This window comes from Phyllobates terribilis, unplaced genomic scaffold (assembly GCF_046119375.1).
Source record: "Phyllobates terribilis strain yellow unplaced genomic scaffold, ASM4611937v1 Scaffold_1__5_contigs__length_1240528914, whole genome shotgun sequence".
Classification (NCBI taxonomy): domain Eukaryota; kingdom Metazoa; phylum Chordata; class Amphibia; order Anura; family Dendrobatidae; genus Phyllobates; species Phyllobates terribilis.
In genome coordinates, this window is record NW_027362761.1 from 895,500,462 (window position 1) to 895,521,039 (window position 20,578).

Consider the following 20,578-nt stretch of genomic DNA (forward strand, 5'->3'; position numbering starts at 1 on the left):
ATTTTAATATACTATCTCCCGATTTCTTTTCACTACCGCTAGCGCGACTTTTAACCATAGAATAGAAGAATTGGTTTTAATTATTTTTTACGCTGTTCCTTGTGTGGTAAAAGTGATTAGATGATTTTATTCTTCTGGTCGGTGTGATTTCAGCGATACCAGATTTATTTTGGGTTTTTATGTTTGCAGCGATATTATATTTATATTTTTTTGTGTTTTGGTGCTTTTACACAATAAAAACTATTTTATAGAAAAAATAATTTTTTTTGCATCGCTTTATTCTGAGAACTATAACTTTTTTATTTTTTGGCTGATGGAGCTGTATGGCAGCTTGTATTTTGCGGGACAAGATGACAAGATGACATTTTCAGCAGTACCATTTTTATTTACATTTGTCTTTTTGATCGCATTTTATTCCACTTTTTTTGTTTGGCGGTATGATGATAAAGCACCGTTTTTTGCTTCGTTTTTTATTTTTATTTTTTACCGTGTTCACTAAAGGGGTTAACTACAAGGACAGTTTTATAGGTCAGGTAGTTACGGATGTGGCGATACCAAATATGTGTAATTTTATTGTTTTTTTTTTCATAATAATATTTATTTATTGGTACAATATACAGTATATGCATATTTTTTGGATTATTTTTCTTTTTTATATATATATATTTTTTTTAAAAAATGTCACCGTCCTTCCCTTTCTTTCATTTTTTTACTTTGTCCCACTATAGGACTTTCATTTTTTGCGGGTTGATCGCTTATATAGGTTAGGGACGCAGGAGCATCCCTATGCTATGCTGGCTGTCAGCGCTGCACTGACACAAGTTAGATAGATCATGCACTGCACATCATCTAACTAACTTGCTGTTGCCTGGTGACCCGGATGTCATCATCGGATCACCATGGCAACAATCGGGACCCTACGGGGTCTCCAACCCAAGGTAAGCGGGGCTGTCTTACCTCTGCCTGCTCCCAAAATGTTGTGTTCACAGCATTTTAGGGGTTCATGTGTCAAGAGTGGTGCAGGAATGCTTTTGGCACCGAGTGCCGGGTGTCAGCTGTCAGAATGAGCTGACATTCAGCGGCGATCGCGCCCCCACAGCTTCTGTGCGGGCGCAATCGCCGAGGCATAATAATACATACCTGGTCATTAAGGCCCAGGGCACAGGGATATATTATTATTATGCCTCATGTCATAAAGGGGTTAAAAAATAAAATTTGGAAAACTCAGGGGAGCAACAGTAATAAAGTGAGGAAAAACTGCAACTTTTGACCTGGAGATAGGTCCTCTTTAAAAACTTAATAAAATCAGAAATTTATTAGACAGTACATGGCAAAAAATGGAAAAATTTGTAATGGTCATAAAGGCCAAATTTTTTTCCATGAGAAATTAATTGTATATGACATTATTTGGGGTATGAGAAAGCGCAACTCATTTATAACATGGCTGATCTTTGGCTCAAACCAATTTTTCTCTTTTCTGTAAACTCTGAATTTGTTGATTTAAACTGATAATCAACATCTTCCTCTGGGAATAATCACGCCTAAGACTCATTTTTTTAGAAAGTCTGAAATGCAATCCACATTATATTTAACATAGGCTAAAATTTGAAAAGAAACGCTTATATCTATGTAGTATTTCAGATTTCTAGATAAAGTATTACAATTTTCTTTGAGCTTTATAGTGGCATGTAAAAGTTTGGGCACCCCTGCTCAAAATTGCTGTTAAGCCTCTTTCACAGTACCGGAGATATCCTTGTCAGTGTGCCACCCGTGTGCCTCCTCAGGATCACAATCATGTACAGTTAACACACTGACATGTTCAATTTTTACCCGCTGCATGGGCCGAAAAACATCTCACATTGATGACACACGGACGACATGTATCATGTGTCATCCGTGTGACATGTATCGACGCATGGAAATCAGCGGTACAGTTAGCGCTGGGTGCTGAACGCTGCCCTCATCATTGTCCCCTGCAGGGGACAATGTTGAGAGTAGTATTCTGCTCCCACTGTGTCCTGGTGTAAAAATAACAATAAAATAAACAAATCCTTATACTCACTTGTCCAAAGGTGTCCCCCCTCTGTAACCCATCTGAGATCAGCACTGTACAGGGGCCCGCTCACTGTAGAGCGTTATTCTCCCCTGCTCATCAGCGTGGGCGGTCAAATGGATTACTGTGGGGGACACCTTCGGACAGGTGAGTATACAGATTTTTTCCTTTCATTCTTATTTTTACACCAGGACACACCGGGAGCAGAATACTACTGTCAACATTGTCCCCTGCTGGCACTGATCGCAATGCAAGCAGGGGACATTGATGGGAACAGCGGTAACTATACCGCTGATTTCCAGGCGTCGATATGTGTCACACGGATGACACATGGATGTCATCCATGTGTCATCAGTGTGCAACATTTTGCTGCCCATGCAGTGGGTAAAAAACTGACATGTCACCGTGTTTTGCCCACGGGCACACTGTCAGTGGAAACACGCTAACATGTGCACATATGCATTCATTTGAATGAGTCTACGTGTGTCAGTTTCTCCAGTCTGTGAGAAAACTGTTATGAAACGTACTGGAGACACTGATGTGTGAAAGAGCCCTTATTATGAACAGTTAAGCAAGTTGAAAATGAAATAATCTCTAAAAGGGCTAAAGTTAAAAATGAAACATTTCCTTTCTATTTTAGGCAAAAATATATATGTTGCCATTTTTTACATTTTAAAAGTTACAAAAAAGGAAAATGTGCTGAAGCAAAAGTTTGGGCACCCTTCATGGTTAGTATCTAGTAGCACACCATTTTGCAAGTATCACAGCTTGTAAACACTTTTTGTAGTCAGCCAATAGTCTTTCAATTCGTGTTTGAGGGATTTTCATCCATTCTTCCTAGGAAAAATTCTTCCAGTTCTGTGAGATTCCGGGGTCGTCTTGCATGCTCTTTTGAGGTCTAACCACAGATTTTCAATGATGTTCAAATCAGGGGACTGCGAGGACCATTGTAAAACATTCAGCTTGTGCCTTTTGAGGTAAAGTGGGGAAAATAAGTATTTAATACACTGTTGATTTTGCAAGTTTTCCCACCTACAAAGAATGAAGGGGTCTGTAATTTGTATTGTTGATATACTTCAATTGTGAGAGACAGAATCTAAAAAAAAAATCCCGAAAATCACATTGTATGATTTTTACATAATTAATTTGCATTTTAGTGCATAAAATAACTATTTGATACAATAGAAAAGCAGGACTTAGTATTTGGTACAGAAACCTTTGTTTGCAATTACAGAGGTCAGATGTTTCCTGTAGTCCTTGACCAAGTTTGCAAACCCTGCAGCAGGGATTTTGACCCACTCCTCCATACAGTTCTCCTCCAGATACTTCCGGTTTCAGGGCTGTCGCTGGGCAGCATTGAGTTTCAGCTCCCTCCAAAGATTTTCTATTGGGTTCAGGTCTGGAGACTTGCTCGGCCACTCCAGGACCTTGAAATGCTTGTTACGGATCTAATCCTTACTTGCCCTGGCTGTGAAGCACCTGGGGGTTTGAGTTGCTCACCACACAACTAGATACATTCCTTGATGGATCTAGTTTCCAAAATACTGTCACTTGTGGGGGGTTTCCACTGTTTAGTCATATCAAGGGTTCTCCAAACATGACATGGCATCTGCTAATTATTCCAGACAATTTTGCGTTCAAAAAGTCAAACGGTTCTCCTTCTCTTCAGAACCTTGCCATGCCCCTAAACAGAAGTTTTTCCCCACATATGGGGTATCAACACACTCAGGAGAAATTGCACAATAATGTTTGGGGTCCATTTTCTCCTGGCACCCTTGTGAAAATAAAAAAATTGGGGCTAAAAGGACATTTTTGTGGAAAAAATGTGATTTTTTTATTTTCATGACTCAACATTATAAACTTCTGTGAAGCACCTTGGGGTTAAAGGTGCTCACCACACATCTAGATAAGTTCCTTGATGGGTCTAGTTTCCAAAATGGGGTCACTTGTTTGGGGTTTTCCACTGTTTAGGCACATCAGGGGCTCTCCAAACGCGACATGGTATCCGCTCTCGATTCCAGACAATTTTGCATTCAAAAAGTCAAATAGTGCTCCTTCGCTTTGGAGCCCTGCCATGCTCTCAAACAGTAGTTTTCCCCCACATATTGGATATCGGCGTGCTCAGAAGAAATTGCACAATAAATCTTCAGGTCCATTTTATCCTGTTACCTTTGTGAAAATAAAAAAAAAGCTGGGTCTAAGTAAAATTTGTGTGAAAAAAAAGTTAAATGCTAATTTTTTCCTTCCACATTCCATTAATTCCGGTGAAGCTCCTGAAGGGTTAATAAACTTCTTGAATATGGTTTTGAGCACCTTGAGGGGTGCAGTTTTAAGAATGGTGTCACTTTTGGGTATTTTTTGTCATATAGGCTCCTCAAAGTCACTTCAAATGTGATGTGGTCCTTAAAAAAATTGTTTTGTAAATTTTGTTGGAAATCGCCAGTCAACTTTTAACCATTCTAACTTCCTATAAAAAAATTATGTTTCAAAAATTGTGCTGGTGTAAAGTAGACATGTGTGAGATATTATTTACTAACTATTTTGTGTGACATAACTCTCAGGTTTAAAGGCATAAAAATTAAAAGTTTAACAATTGATAAATTTTCAAAATTTCCGTTTTTTTTTCACAAATAAACGCAAATTATATCGAACAAATTTTACCACGGTCATGAAGTACAATATATCTTGAAAAAACAGTCTCAGAATCAGTGGGATCCGTTTAAACATTCTAGAGTTATTGCCACATAAAGTGACACTGGTCAGAATTGTAAAATTTAGCCTGTTCAGGAAAACAGGCTTGAAGGTAAAGGGGTTAAAAATCAGGCTGTTTTGAAGCAAAGAAAGGCATGCATGGCATATATATATATTTATTTTGTCATGGAATTAGAGATGTTATTACATACAGTAGTTTTAATGCTAATTTAGGACATGCCTCCCTATATTGTGGTGTCCCCTATTCCCATCCGGCAGGATTTTGACCTCATGTTTCATCTTCAAACAGGGTTAATAAGTCATTATTGTTATAAGCAAAAAGAGGGCACATTTAATTCCATATAAAATTAGGATAAGTTGTACCATTAAATTTCTTTCAATTTTTATATAAAAAGTCTGAGCATCAGGCACAATCCAACATTTTTCTGTGATGATCTGCAACATTTCATAGTCTTGTTCCATAGAGGCAATGTACCTTAGTGTTTTGTATTTCTCTAAATTTCTTGAATTCTTTAACATTAATGTGACTTTGTATCTGTGTAGGAATCTCACTTTTGTATTTAGTATGCAGCAAATTTATTTATTTTTCTCAACTAGATCAAATAGCAATACCTGATTTTGGCACTGGAGCCATGGAAAACTGGGGATTGATCACATATAGGGAGACTAACCTGCTATATGATCCTAATGAATCTGCAACAATCAATAAGCAGAGAGTGGCGGCTGTAATTGCTCATGAGCTTGTTCATCAGGTATGAAACTTAATAAAATTCATAACAATTATTAATTAGACGTCTTCCCATACAGCTATGTCCAAACTTGCTCCAAGACAAACCCAAGAAAATTTGTATTTTTTTTAAATTGATCTTCCTCGTCCCATGTGTTTTTCTTCCCCCGTTTACACGAAGTCATTTACAATTATTGCTATAATATCTTTTCTTACATGGGGAACTGTCAGTTATGCTATGGGTTATGCTGTGGGTGGCTGAAGGTAGAAATCATAGGCATTCTAGCAGCTTGTTTAAAGAAGACCTGTCATCAGGTCAAAAGTAGTCAGTGTTTGCTTTTATTTGTTTCCCACAGCTTCCTTGAGTATTCCATTTTATTTAGTGCAAAATTTAATGGTCTTTACCAAGGGGTTATTGATCTCAAGGTAATTTTGCAAAGCAGCCTAAAGACACTCTCTCAAAGAATCCTGTGAGCAACACCCCCTTTTGTAAAGACCATAAAAGTTAGCAATAAATATAAAGGCTCATATCTCCGGAACCTTATGGGGAATCTAAAAATAAATACTCAGGGAGCAGCAGAAATAGAAGAGCAAATCCTCTTTAACTACTACTAGACTGTCCATAGAGTATACAAGTCTGGGCAGTCCACACTTTTCGCTAAACTGATGTTCTTCAACATCAATGCAGTGTAAGCACCTTGCATGAGAATGTGCAGCTGTGGCGGGTGGGGAGCTGGCTGACAGACAAAGCTAGACTTCCCACTGAGAGGATAAACATGGTTTATTACCATGTTTCTATGTTTACCTTCTCCATTGCTATATACACAGCACTGGACCAGCCCTTGTGTATACGGAGTAGAAAGCACTGATGATGCTTCCTCTTCCGCACACAGTGATCATTTTATTTTTGAGTCCTAGCATACACAGCCAGCTCTACTATGCAGGGAGGAGGCTGACATTCCCCTGTAACTGGGGCTAATATACCAGCCCCAGTTACAGGGGAAATAAGCAATAAAAATAATGTATTAATATGTTAAAATCCCCCTCCCCACAATGGTCTTTTAAGACCACATGGGGGGTGGTGCAAAGTGTGTGAAATAAATGAAAAAAAAAGAAAGAAAAAGAAAGAAAAAAAAAAAAGACACTCTCAATCTGAATCACTGTTTCTAGCACTGCCCTCATTGGGAAAAAATATGTTCAATATAGAAAATTAATTTATAAGCAAAAAGGAATGCAATTTAAAATGTTTTTTTTAGCGCTCCTTTGTGATTGTAAAGAAAATAAATAAATAAAAGGATGTGAAAATAGATACAAATTTGCTATTTATGACAAAAATTAAGCCCCATCTATCCCTAGAAAAAAAATTATTTGAATATCCTAATGAGAATTTTTTTTTAAAGCCATTAAAAGCGCATGTACGGTAAACCCTGAAAATGTGTCTGATCAGGAATATCATTGAAAATATTTCTTTCTATTGTTCTCTAGAGCTTAGATATGCTTTAATCAACAATTATCTTCCAAAATACCCCCCAAAAAATGGGACTGTTGGACTTCAAAATTCCCTTAACTCTTTTTCTATTTGACAACATGCTTAAACATTCTCCTCATATTCGCATTCCTGGTAATCTTGTGGTAAAATATAAAATAAGTAAAGTGGAGAGAGGGGAGAGAGCGTAGATTCTAAGTGCAGTATCAAGATTCAAATATATATTAAATAAGTGCTGGTTGCACTCACCTTTTTGATGTCATAATAAACGTGTCAATAATTCCACTGGGTGGGTTAGTTGTAGGTTCCTCCTGTTCACGGTCTGCAACACAATCCTGGGCACTTGTGAAAGCACTCGAAGTGTTTCAATAGAATACCACATATGTAATTATTCTCCAGGTGGTATGCGCTCCCGGAACATAGTAGGTAAGTTGCGGTGATATATTAAATAACCAAATTTTATTAACATAGCATAAAACGCGTTTCAGCTCTTATGAGCCTTCTTCAGGTTTTATATATAGGCTACTACTGCTTTGTGCATTTTATATACAAAGAAAGTCAGTGCATATCATTTTTGGGCGTGTGTTTTACCAAGGTTTTAACTCTTTCAATCCCATTTTATCAAGAGCTTTACAAGAATAGAAGTACAAACATTAAAAACTAATCTGAATGAATCCAATAAAAAAAAAAATTTCAATGACATGTATAAAATTCATATCTCATTAAAAAACTTTTATTCTTTTTTCTTTCTTCCTTTCTACTCAACAGTTACTGCTTATATATTTATTTTATTCTTATCCTTTATGTGTTTAAATTCTTTTCCTATTTTTTCCTTTTCTTTTCTCTCCCTTTCCCTTTCCAAAAACTTTTTTTTTAAAAAAAAAAAACCTCCTATAAAAAATGTTTCCCTTTTTTTTCCGCCCCTTTTGTTTCCCTTTCCTTTTCTTCCCTTCCTTCCTTTTCTCCTTCTCTCTCTTCCCCTTTTTTCCCATTTTTCCCCTTTTAAAAATATAAGTTTTTTAATGAGATATGAATTTTATACATGACATTGAAAAAAAATTGTTGTTTTTTTAATTGGATTCATTCAGATTAGTTTTTAATGTTTATACTTATATGCTTGTAAAGCTCTTGATAAAATGGGAGTGAAAGAGTTAAAACACACGCCCAAAAATGCTATGCACTGACTTTCTTTATATATAAAATGCACAAAGCAGTAGTTACCCATATGTAATACCTGAAGAAGACTCTTAAGAGCTGAAACGCGTTGTATGCTATGTTAATAAAATTTGGTTATTTAATATATCACCGCATCCTACCTACTGTGTTCCGGGAGCGCATACCACCTGGAGAATAATTACATATGTGATAATTTTGTGGGTAATTTAACTATAGTATGTGTTTAATTATTCTAAGTTAAACTGTATTTCCAATCTGTTCACTACATTACTGATCTTGTTTAACCCCTTAACATTTGCCGTACTAATACGCGTCTGTGCCCTGGGACTTAAGAGCCAGACCCGTATTAGTACGTCATGGCGATTGTGCGCGCACACAGGCTGTGCGGGCGCGATCGCCGCCGGGTGTCAGCTGATTGTCACAGCTGACACCCGGTACTATGTGCAGGGAGCGGTCCTACACCGCTCCCAGCACATTAACCCCCGCGATGCTGCGATCGAAGTCGATCGAAGTCGATCGTGGCATTGCGGGGGCAAGGGGAGGTGATCGCCGATACTCACCTCCTCTTCCGGCTTCCAGCGCAGTCTGCAAAGGCTTCCCGGGTGTTGCCATGACGACCCGATGTCGTCATGACAACATCCGGGTCACCAGACAGCAGGAAGATTGCTTGGACATGCGCAGTGCATCTCCAAGCAATCTTCACACTGTCATTTCTGACATCTTGCATGGCATAGGGATGGTGCTGCATTCCTGTGCCATGCAGGCGATCAGAGAAAAAAAAGTGAAAGTCCCAGAGTGGGACAAAGTAATAAAGTGTATAAACTGTGTGAAAGTGGAAAAAAAAAAAAAAAAAAATTTGCAAAAATATAAAAAAAAAATAAAAAAAATAATCCACCAAAAATAAAAATATAATGTACCCATCAATAAATATTATTATAAAAAAAAAAAAAAAAAACAATAAAAGTACACATATTTGGTATCGCCGCGTCCGGAACAACCTGACCTATAAAACTGTCCCACTAGTTAACCCCTTCAGTGAACACGGTAAAAAAAAAAAAAAAAAACGAAGCAAAAACCAATGCTTTATCACCATACCGCCAAACAAAAAGTGGAATAACACGCGATCAAAAAGACGCATATAAATAAAAATGATACCGCTGAAAACGTCATCTCGTCCCGCAAAAAACAAGCTGCCATACAGCTCCATCAGCTGAAAAATAAAAAAGTTATAGCTCTCAGAATAAAGCGATGCTAAAAAATATTTTTTTCTATAAAATAGCTTTTATTGTGTATAAGCGCCAAAACATAGAAAAATGATACAAATGTGGTACCGCTGTAAACGTACTGACCAGAAGAATAAAGATACCTCATCAATTTTACCACACGCGGAACAGAATTAAAAAAAAAAACAAACAATTCCTGAATTGTTGGTTTTTGTTTATTCTGCCTCCCAAAAATCGGAATAGAAAGCGATCAAAAAATGTCACGTGCCTGAAAATGGCACCAATAACAACGTCAAGTCATCCCGCAAAAAACGAGCCGTCACATGACTGTCTGCCAAAATCTGGAAAAATTATAGCTCTCAAAATATGGCGATGCAAAAACTAGATTTTACAAAAAATGCGTCTTTTAGTGTGTGACAGCTGTCAGTCATAAAAACCCCATATGATTCTGGCATTGCTGTAATCACACCGACCCAAAGAATAAAGTCGTCTAATCACTTATACCGCACAAGGAACAGCGTCAAAAATAAACTCTTGGGTTAGGATTGGGCTAGGGTTAGGGCTGGGTTTGGGGCTAGGGCTGTGCTGAGGCTAGGGTTGTGCTGGGGCTAGGGTTGTGCTGGGGCTAGGGTTGTGCTGGGGCTAGGGTTGTGCTAGGGCTAGGGTTGTGCTAGGGCTAGGGTTGTGCTAGGGCTAGGGTTGTGCTAGGGTTAGGGCTGGGGTTGGGATTTTTTTCAAAAGTAAGAAAAAAAGATGACGATATGGCGACTAGTGTTGAGAGCAAGTGCTCGCTACTTGAGTTTGCATCGGGTGCTCTGGTATGCATTGAGTATCGTGGGTATTTGAGTGACATGCTCGAGTCTCTGCCCCATATGCTTCGCGGCCAACAAACTTTACGGGGATTGCCTGCCATGCACGAGCGATCCCCGCATGTTTTTTTTTGGGTGTCTAATAACCGTGAAACATGCGGAGCAGGGACTCGAGCATGTCACTCGAGCACACGCTGTACATGGTGCATACCTGAGTACCCGATGCAAACTCAAGTAGCGAGCACTTGCGCTCAAGAATAATGACAACTTATTCAATATAACGACCTAATGTAAACAAATTCTGTGCCATACCTCTGGGTTCAAAATGTTCACTATACACCTTAATAAAATCCTTGAGGGGTATAGTTTCCAAAATGGGGACACTTGTGGGGGAGCTCCACTGTTTAGGCACATCACGGGCTCTCCAAACGCGACATGGTGTCCGCTAACAAATTGAATGGAAAATCGGCTCAAATTGTTAGCGGACGCCATGTTGCGTTTGGAGAGCCCCTGTGTGCCCAAACTTTGGAGCTCCCCCACAAGTGACCCCATTTTGGAAACTAGACCCCCCAAGGCACCTATCTAGATGCATAGTGAGCACTTGGAACCCCCAGGTGCTTCACAAATTGATTCGTAAAAATGAAAAAGTGAAAAAAAAAACATTTTTTAATTTTTATGAATCAATTTGTGAAGCACTTGGGGTTCCAAGTGCTCACTATGCATCTAGATAGGTGCCTTGGGGGGTCTAGTTTCCAAAATGGGGTCACTTGTAGGGGAGCTCCAATGTTTGGGCACACAGGGACTCTCCAAATTCAACATGATATCCGCTAACAAATTGAATGGAAAATCGGCTCAAATTGTTAGCGGACACCACGTTGCGTTTGGAGAGCCCCTCTGTGCCCAAACTTTGGAGCTCCCCCACAAGTGACCCCATTTTGGAAACTAGACCCCCCAAGGCACCTTTCTAGATGCATAGTGAGCACTTGGAACCCCCAGGTGCTTCACAAATTGATTCGTAAAAATGAAAAAGTGAAAAAAAAAAACTTTTTCATTTTTATGAATCAATTTGGGAAGCACCTGGGGTTCCAAGTGCTCACTATGAATCTAGATAGGTGCCTTGGGGGGTCTAGTTTCCAAAATGGGGTCACTTGTGGGGGAGCTCCAATGTTTGGGCACACAGGGACTCTCCAAATGCAACATGATATCCGCTAACAAATTGTCGGCTCAATTTGTTAGCGGATATCATGTTGCATTTGGAGAGTCCCTGTGTGCCCAAACATTGGAGCTCCCCCACAAGTGACCCCATTTTGGAAACTACACCCCCCAAGGCACCTATCTAGATTCATAGTGAGCACTTGGAACCCCAGGTGCTTCTCAAATTGATTCATAAAAATGAAAAAGTGTTTTTTTTTTCACTTTTTCATTTTTACGAATCAATTTGTGAAGCACCTGGGGGTTCCAAGTGCTCACTATGCATCTAGAAAGGTGCCTTGGGGGGTCTAGTTTCTAAAATGGGGTCACTTGTGGGGGAGCTCCAAAGTTTGGGCACAGAGGGGCTCTCCAAACGCAATGTGGTGTCCGCTAACAATTTGAGCCGATTTTCCATTCAATTTGTTAGCCGATACCATGTTGCATTTAGAGAGTCCCTGTGTGCCCAAACATTGGAGCTCCCCCACAAGTGACCCCATTTTGGAAACTAGACCCCCCAAGGCACCTATTTAGATGCATAGTGAGCACTTGGAACCCCTAGGTGGTTCACAAATTGATTCGTAAAAATGAAAAAGTGTTTTTTTTTTCACTTTTTCATTTTTACGAATCAATTTGTGAAGCACCTGGGGGTTCCAAGTGCTCACTATGCATCTATAAAGGTACCTTGGGGGTCTAGTTTCCAAAATGGGGTCACTTGTGGGGGAGCTCCAAAGTTTGGGCACACAGGGGCTCTCCAAACACAACATGGCGTCCGCTAATTATTCAAGCAAATTTTACAATCAAAAAGTCAAATGGCGCTCCTTCCCTTCCGAGCCCTGCCGTGCGCCCAAACAGTGTTTTTTTCCCAAAATATTGGGTATCTGCGTGCCCAGGGGAAATTACACAACAAATTTTGGGGTCCATTTTTTCTTGTTACCCCTATGAAAATAAAAAAAAATGGGTCTAAAGTAACATTTTTGTGAAAAAAGTTAAATGTTCATTTTTTTCTTCCACATTCAAAAAATTCCTGTGAAGCACCTGAAGGGTTAATAAAGTTCTTGAATGTGGTTTTGAGCACCTTGAGGGGTGCAGTTTTTAGAATGGTGTCACTTTTGGGTATTTTCTGTCATAAAGACCTCTCCAAGTGACTTCAAATGTGATGTGGTCCCTAAAAAAATGGTTTTGTAAATTTTGTTGGAAAAATGAGAAATCGCTAGTCAACTTTTAACCCTTATAGCTCCCTAACAAAAAAAAATTGTGGTTCCAAAATTGTGCTGATGTAAAGTAGACATGCGGGAAATGTTATTTATTAACTCTTTTGTGTGACATATCGCTCTGATTTCAGGGCTTAAAAATTCAAATTTTGAAAATTGCAAAATTTTCAAAATTTTCGCCAAATTTCCATTTTTTTCACAAATAAACGCAAGTGATATCGAAGAAATTTTTCCACAATCATGAAGTACAATATGTCACGAAAAAACAGTCTCAGAATCAGGGGGATCCGTTGAAGCGTTCCAGAGTAATTATCTCATAAAGTGACAGTGGTCAGAATTGAAAAAATTGGCCCGGTCATTAACGTGCAAACCACCCGCGGGGCTTAAGGGGTTAAACCTACTTTGTAACGCAGACTGGGTCTATAACAACTCTATTCACATATTTAATTGGTATAACAGATATAACAAACATCAAAATAAATTAGTTCACAGTATGTCTTATATCTCATTGAAGCCATCATGGATAATTAATGCATTTATATCTACAGTGGTGGCCAAAAGTATTGACACCCCTGCAATTCTGTCAGATAATACTCAGTTTCTTCCTGAAAATGATTGCAATTACAAATTCTTTGGTATTATTATCTACATTTAATTTGTCTTCAATGAAAAAACACAAAAAGAATTGTCCTAAAGCCAAATTGGATACAATTCCACACCAAACCTAAAAAGGGGGTGGACAAAAGTGTTGGCACTGTTTGAAAAATCATGTGATGCTTCTCTAATTTGTGTAATTAACAGCACCTGTAACTTACCTGTGGCATCTAACAGGTGTTGGCAATAACTAAATCACACTTGCAGCCAGTTAACATGGATTATCACATTGAGCATGGAGAAAAGAAAGAAGACCAAAGAACTGTCTGAGGACTTGAGAAACCAAATTGTGAGGAAGCATGAGCAATCTCAAGGCTACAAGTCCATCTCCAAACACCTGAATGTTCCTGTTTCTTCCGTGCGCAGTGTCATCAAGAAGTTTAAAGCCCATGGCACTGTGGCTAACCTCCCTAGATGTGGACAGAAAAGAAAAATTGACGAGAGATTTCAACGCAAGATTGTGCGGATGGTGGATAAAGAACGACTAACATCCAAACAAATTCAAGCTGCCCTGCAGTCCGAGGGTACAACAGTGTCAACCCGTACTATCCGTCGGCGTCTGAATGAAAAGGGACTGTATGGTAGGATACCCAGGAAGACCCCACTTCTTACCCCGAGACATAAAAAAGCCAGGCTGGAGTTTGCCAAAACTTACCTGAGAACGCCTAAAACGTTTTGGAAGAAGGTTCTCTGGTCAGATGAGACAAAAGTAGAGCTTTTTGGGAAAAAGCATCAACATAGAGTGTACAGGAAAAAAAAGAGGCATTCAAAGAAAAGAACACGGTCCCTACAGTCAAACATGGCGGAGGTTCCCTGATGTTTTGGGGTTGCTTTGCTGCCTCTGGCACTGGACTGCTTGACCGTGTGCATGGCATTATGAAGTCTGAAGACTACCAACAAATTTTGCAGCATAATGTAAGGCCCAGTGTGAGAAAGCTGGGTCTCCCTCAGAGGTCATGGATCTTCCAGCAGGACAATGACCCAAAACACACTTCCAAAAGCACTATAAAATGGTTTGAGAGAAGGCACTGGAGACTTCTAAGGTGCCCAGCAATGAGTCCAGACCTGAATCCCATAGAACACCTGTGGAGAGATCTCAAAATGGCAGTTTGGAGAAGGCACCCTTCAAATATCAGGGACCTGGAGCAGTCTGCCAAAGAAGACTGGTCTACAATTCCAGCAGAGCATTGTAAGAAACTCATTGATGGTTACCGGAAGCGGTTGTTCGCAGTTATTTTGGCTAAAGGTTGTGCAACCAAGTATTAGGCTGAGGGTGCCAATACTTTTGCCTGGCCCATTTTTGGAGTTTTGTGTGAAATGATCAATGATTTGATTTTTGCTTCATTCTCTTTTGTGTTTTTTCCTTGCAAGCAAATTAAATGAAGATAATACCAAAGAATTTGTGATTGCAATCATTTTCAGGAAGAAACTGAGTATTATCTGACAGAATTGCAGGGGTGCCAATACTTTTGGCCACCACTGTATGTCAGAAGTCCTGGCCCATTGATTGTTCTCCTACAAACATCAGTATTTTTGCATCAGCATTTGATCAGTGTTTGTATGCCAAAACCAGGAGTGTCTCCAAAACACAGAACAGATGTCAGTCTTTCAATTATAATTTTTCTCTGTAAGTTCCATTGCCGGCTTTGGCATACAAATTCTGATGCAAAATACTTACGTGTGAAGGAGGTCTTTTAGCTACGCCACTGAGAAAAGGGTAGAGCCGAGATGACTAAATGGAAGATATTTTTAATAAAAGAACAGATTTATTACAAGTTTACTATTGCATGTAGATTTTTTATTCACAGAATGTCTACTATGAAGCCACGGCCCCACTATCATTATTTGGTCAGTATTCGGTCAGTATTTTTTCTCAGGAGTGGGAGCCAAAACCAGGTGAGGAACAATCAGAGAAAAGGTATAATAGAAACAAGTCACCAATTCTGCATTTATCACCCACTCCTGGTTTTGTCTCCCACTCCTGAGAAAAAATACTGACCAAATACTGATGATGGGGCCGTGGCCTTAAATGTATATTTTATTCAAATTTCTATGTTTATATCATAAATGATATATTATATAATCTGGTATCTGATAGCACATACTGATTTGGAGCAGTTACTATGTAACTAAGTACTGTTTTTCTATGCAGGATTGATAAAAAATCATCATGTTTTTATTGTCTGTACAAGTCCCCTCTAAAATTGTAAAGTGCTGTGGAATATGTTGACGCTATAAAAATAAAAATTATTATTATTATATGTTGCGTTTTTATTTCAGTGGTTTGGAAATATTGTGACGATGGACTGGTGGGATGACTTATGGCTTAATGAAGGCTTTGCCAGCTTCTTTGAGTATGCTGGGGTTAATTCAGCGGAACCAACATGGAATATGGTAATTGTATTTTTTTAAAACAAAACATAAAAATATGTTGTATATGTATAGCATTTGTTCACACATGCAATTTCTACTTTCTTCTCAACTATGAGACATAAAGTGGGACCAAATAGTGGAACATGAGACTCAAACATGGGAAATGTGAAATTTGGATGGTCACGTGAAAAGTTTAAAGGGTGATCAAATAAATGGCTGGAAAGTAATAATGCATTTCTTTTTAAAAAGCTCCAATTATCCTGAGTGATTCCGATAAAGTGTCTTTGTAACAAGCCACCTTAATGTAAAATATTTATAGGTACATCACCGCAAGGGTGCTCGTGTGTGAAGGTGATCTGAGCTCTCTCCACACACAGTAGATGCCAACTATGTTACAGGTCATCTGAGTCTCACTGCAGCAACCAGAGCTAAGCTCTGCTTACTGCTGTTAACAATTTAGCAATTGGGTTAGCATGGTCGTCAGGGGCCTTCTGAAGGCCACTGTTGCTGCCATTTTGTTAATGCGAAGCTCAACCAAAGCCAAGCTGTCCAGGAGACGGCAATTTTCACTACATACTGACACACTGATGTATTGCAGCATATAGTATAAGCGATGAGATGATTGCAAACTCAAAACCCCTAATCAAACAAATAAAAAGTTATCAATAATGTAAAAAATATATAAAAATCTGAATAATCACACGTTTCCCCCATTAAAAATAAATACATTAAAATAAATAAATATATTTGTTATAACTGTGTCCATAAATGTTCTGTCTATCAAAATATAAAATTATTAAATTCACATGATAAACAGTGGATAGAAGGGGTTAAAGCTAAAAATTGTTTTTGCAAATGGGTTTTATTGAAAAAAATGTACACGATTTGACTTTTACAGACTCTTTGTTTCTCTGTACATTGTTAGAGGCAAAATGAGGAAACTGAGAACTGTTTTGCAACTTCTTTATTTGTCTTTTAACCCCTTTATGATTCGGTCAGTAATAGCACATCCCTGTGCCCTGGGCCACTTGGACCAGGGACGTACTATTACTGACCGGCGATCGGGTCCACACACAGGCTGATTCTGACAGCTGACACCCAGCACTTGGTGCCAGGAGCAGTCCCGCACCGCTCTCGGCATATTAACCCCCGAAATGCTGCAATCTAAGCATTTCAGGAGCAGGGAGAGGAAAAACAGCCCCTCTTACCTTGGATCGGAGACCCCACGCTGTCAGCACAGGGTCCCGATCGTTGACATGGTGACCCCATGTTGTCTTGACGACATCCGGTCACCAGACACCTGCAAGCTACGTTGATCATGTGGAGTGCACGATCAAAGTAACTTGTGTCTGCAGGGCTGACAGGTCAACTCATACTGTATAGCAGTGATCCTTCACTGCTATACATTATAACTGCAATCAGACTGCAGAAAGTGAAAGTAAATAAAATTGGTACCGCTGAAAACGTCATCTTATCCCGCAAAAAAAACAAGCCGCCATACAGCTCCATCAGCCGAAAAATAAAAAAGTTATAGCTCTCAGAATAAAGCGATGCAAAAAAAAATTATTTTTTCTATAAAATAGTTTTTATTGTGTAAAAGCGCCAAAACATAAAAAAATATAAATGTGGTACCGCTGTAAACATACTGACCCAGAGAATAACGCTGCCTTATCAATTTTACTGCACGCATAACGGTATAGAAAAAACAAAAAAACAATTCTTGAATTGTTGGTTTTTGTTTATTCTGCCTTCCAAATATCGAAATAGAAAGTGATAAAAAAATGTCACGTGCCCGAAAATGGTACCAATAAAAATGTCAACTTGTCCCTCAAAAAACAAGCCCTTACTTGACTTTGTCGGCCGAAATATGGAAAAATTATAGCTCTCAAAACATGGCGATGCAAAAACTAGTCTTTGCAAAAAAAAAAAGTTTTTTTAGTGTGTGAAGCTGCCAATCATAAAAACCCCATATAAATCTGGTATCGCTGTAATAGCACCGACCCGAAGAATAAAGTCGTGTAATCACTTATACCACACGAGGAACAGCGTAAAAAATAAATAAAACCAATTCTTCACCTGCTGCTGATTTGTTCATTCTGCGTCCTAAAGATCGCAGTAAGGCTCAGCTCACATCTATTTTGCGCTCTGCGCTGAGCGCTTGCACCGGGGTTTCCGTGTAAATCTCTGAAATACGTGTTTCAGATGGAGCCCCCGGCGGAATATTCCCTGTAATGAGGCAGATGGAGGCACTGTGGATGCCGTCTGGCCTGTAATCCCACAGTGTCCGTCTTTTTATTAGACTAGCATAAAAGTGCCATCGGCCACAGTTTTGTGAACCTCTGGAAAAAAAGACACCGCTAAACAGAGGTTAGACGGTGTCGAGAGTAACTCTACTGCCTCACTATAGTGAATGGATCCCCTCGGGATAGGGTTAGGGTTGTGTTAGGGGTAAGGTTGTGTTAGGGTTAGAGTTGTGTTAGGGTTTGAATTAGGGATAGGGTTGTGTTTGGGTTAGGAGTAGGGTTAGGATTAGGGTTAGGATTAGGGTTAGGACTATGGTTAGGGTTGTGTTGGGGTTAGGGTTAGGATTAGGGTTAGGGTTGTGTTAGGATTAGGGTTAGGGTTGTGTTGGGGTTAGGGTTGTGTTATGGTTAGGATTACGGTTAGGATTAGGGTTGTGTTCGGGGTTGTGATTTTTTCAAGAGTAAAGAAAAAAAAATGATGACGATATGGTGACTAGTATTGAGCGCAAGTGCTCGCTACTTGAGTTTGCATCGGGTGCTCGAGTATACACCGAGGATCGCGGGTGCTCAAGTGACCTGCTCTAGTCCCTACCCTGCATGTTTCATGGCTGTTATACAGCCAAAAAAAACATGCAGGGATTGCTCATTTACGGCAGTCAATTCCCCCGTGTTTTTTGGGTGTCTAACAACCGTGAAACATGTGGGACAGGGACTCGAGCATATCACTCGAGCACCCGCGATACTTGGTGCATACCTGAGTACCTGATGCAAACTCAAGTAACGAGCACTTGCGTTCAAGACTAATGACAACATATTCAATATGATGACCTAATGTTATCAAATTATGCATCGTACCTCTGGGTTCAAAATTTTCACTATACCCCTTGATAAAATCATTGAGGGGTGTAGTTTCCAAAATGGGGTCACTTTTGGGGGATTTCCACTGTTTAGGCAGATCAGGGGCTCTCCAAACGCGACATGCTGTCCGCTATCGATTGTAGCCAGTTTTGCGTTCAAAAAGTCAAATGGCGCTCCTTTCCTTCCGAGCCCTGCCGTGCGCCCAAAAAGTGTTTTTTCCCCACTAATGGGGTATCAGATTATTCAGGAGAAATTGCACAGCAAATGGTATGGGGACATTTCTCCTGTTACGCTTATGAAAATTCAAAATTGGGGGCTGAAAAACATTTTTGTGGGAAAAATGTGAAAATTTTATTTTTTTGGCTCAATGTTATAAACTTCTGTGAAGCACCTGGGGTTCAAGGTGGTCACCACACATGTAGACATGTGAAAAATGTTATTTATTAACTACTTTGAGTGAGATATCTCTCTGATTTAAGGGCATGAAAATTTAAAGTTTGAAAATTGCGAAATTTTCAAAATTTTCGCCAAATTTCCAATTTTTTGACAAATAAACGCAAGTCATAGCAAATATTCTTTACCACTATCATGCAGTACAATATGTCACGAAAAAACACTGTCAGAATCAGTGGGATCCGTGGAAGCATTCCAGAGTTATTACCTCATGAAATGACAGTGGTCAGAATTGTAAAATTTGGCCTGGTCATTAACGTGCAAACCACCTTAGGGGGTAAAGGGGCTAAAAAACACGTCTGCTGATTTATGACCACAGATATACTCTAAAGTTGAGGTGAATCAGTGGTCATAAATCATCTGAGAGGAGCTCAAAAGAAGGAAGATTAGAGTTATAAGTTCTCCAGTATTAACAAGCTCACTAACGGATTCTCAGTTAACTCATTCTGCAACCAGCAATGAGTAACAAAGAGCCAGTAAAGGATAATAGGTGGACATTTTTAGCCCAAAATACATCCATAGAAGTAAATGAATTGCATAAAAGGGTCCATATACTGTAAATTGTAGGGTTTCCACAGCGGCATACATAGAAATCACAGGGCCCCATAACAATTGTTCAAATTGGACCCCTCCTTCAAAAAAAAGCAAAAACAATCAATTATATATATACCAATTGAAGCCCCTTAGTGCTCTGTAAGGAAATGGAGGTGTTGCCCACAACGCCCCTTGAAGAATCAGAGCTGATTTGATGCATTCTGTTGTTCTGCACATGTACTGTATTGCATGCCTAATGATTTATAATGTTATGTGATGAGGTTGAGTTTTGCCCAGCAACAGTTAGTTAGCAGGGATAGACAAAGCTAATGGTTGAGAATAGCCCAGAATGGGAGGAGCTACATGGGGACACAGGATATGACTTCCTGGTAGTTAGGCAAATAGGGCCAAGCTGGCAGTTGTAGCAGACCTTAGGTTTGGCTAGTTAACAAAACCGCATGTAGTGGGTGTTCCTGAGGCAAGACCGAGATCTGAGAGACACCGAGGAGAATAAAAACACCGTGAGAGGCCGGGTTATAGGCAGTAGATTCTATTAGAATGGAAATGAACATGGACTTAGGCCTAGACCAGAAAGTCCAACGGGACAGTGTGAAGCCCTAGAACTGAGAAGTAACAGGAGACTACACTGAAGGGGAGCAAAAGGAAGAGAACTTAGACAGTGTTGTAGTCTTGAAGTGTCTATACCAAGTGGCTGCCAAATTGGGACACACAAACTCCTACAGAGAAAGAGATGCACTGCAATGAAATAGAGTCTGTGACTCTTGCTGACTGGAGTTTAGTGATGTTGAGGAAGACAGAAGCTCTCAAGATAGTTTCCTGGGCTGTACTGACAGTAGAGAGGCACTGAGAAGAGC

At 39.5% G+C, this 20,578-nt stretch overlaps 1 protein-coding gene across 2 annotated transcripts in view; it reads left to right on the forward strand.

The window, feature by feature from the left end:
• Positions 1-20,578, forward strand: part of ENPEP (glutamyl aminopeptidase) — a 114,637-nt gene that overhangs the window by 27,925 nt on the left and 66,134 nt on the right. For both annotated transcript variants that reach the window (XR_012247455.1, XM_073640848.1), the window contains exons 5-6: positions 5,363-5,517; positions 15,523-15,636. Coding sequence is in view for 1 of the 2 variants with exons in the window: in XM_073640848.1 (XP_073496949.1) it covers positions 5,363-5,517; positions 15,523-15,636 (269 nt within the window). In the remaining variant the exon portion in view is untranslated. The remainder of the gene's footprint in view (positions 1-5,362; positions 5,518-15,522; positions 15,637-20,578) is intronic.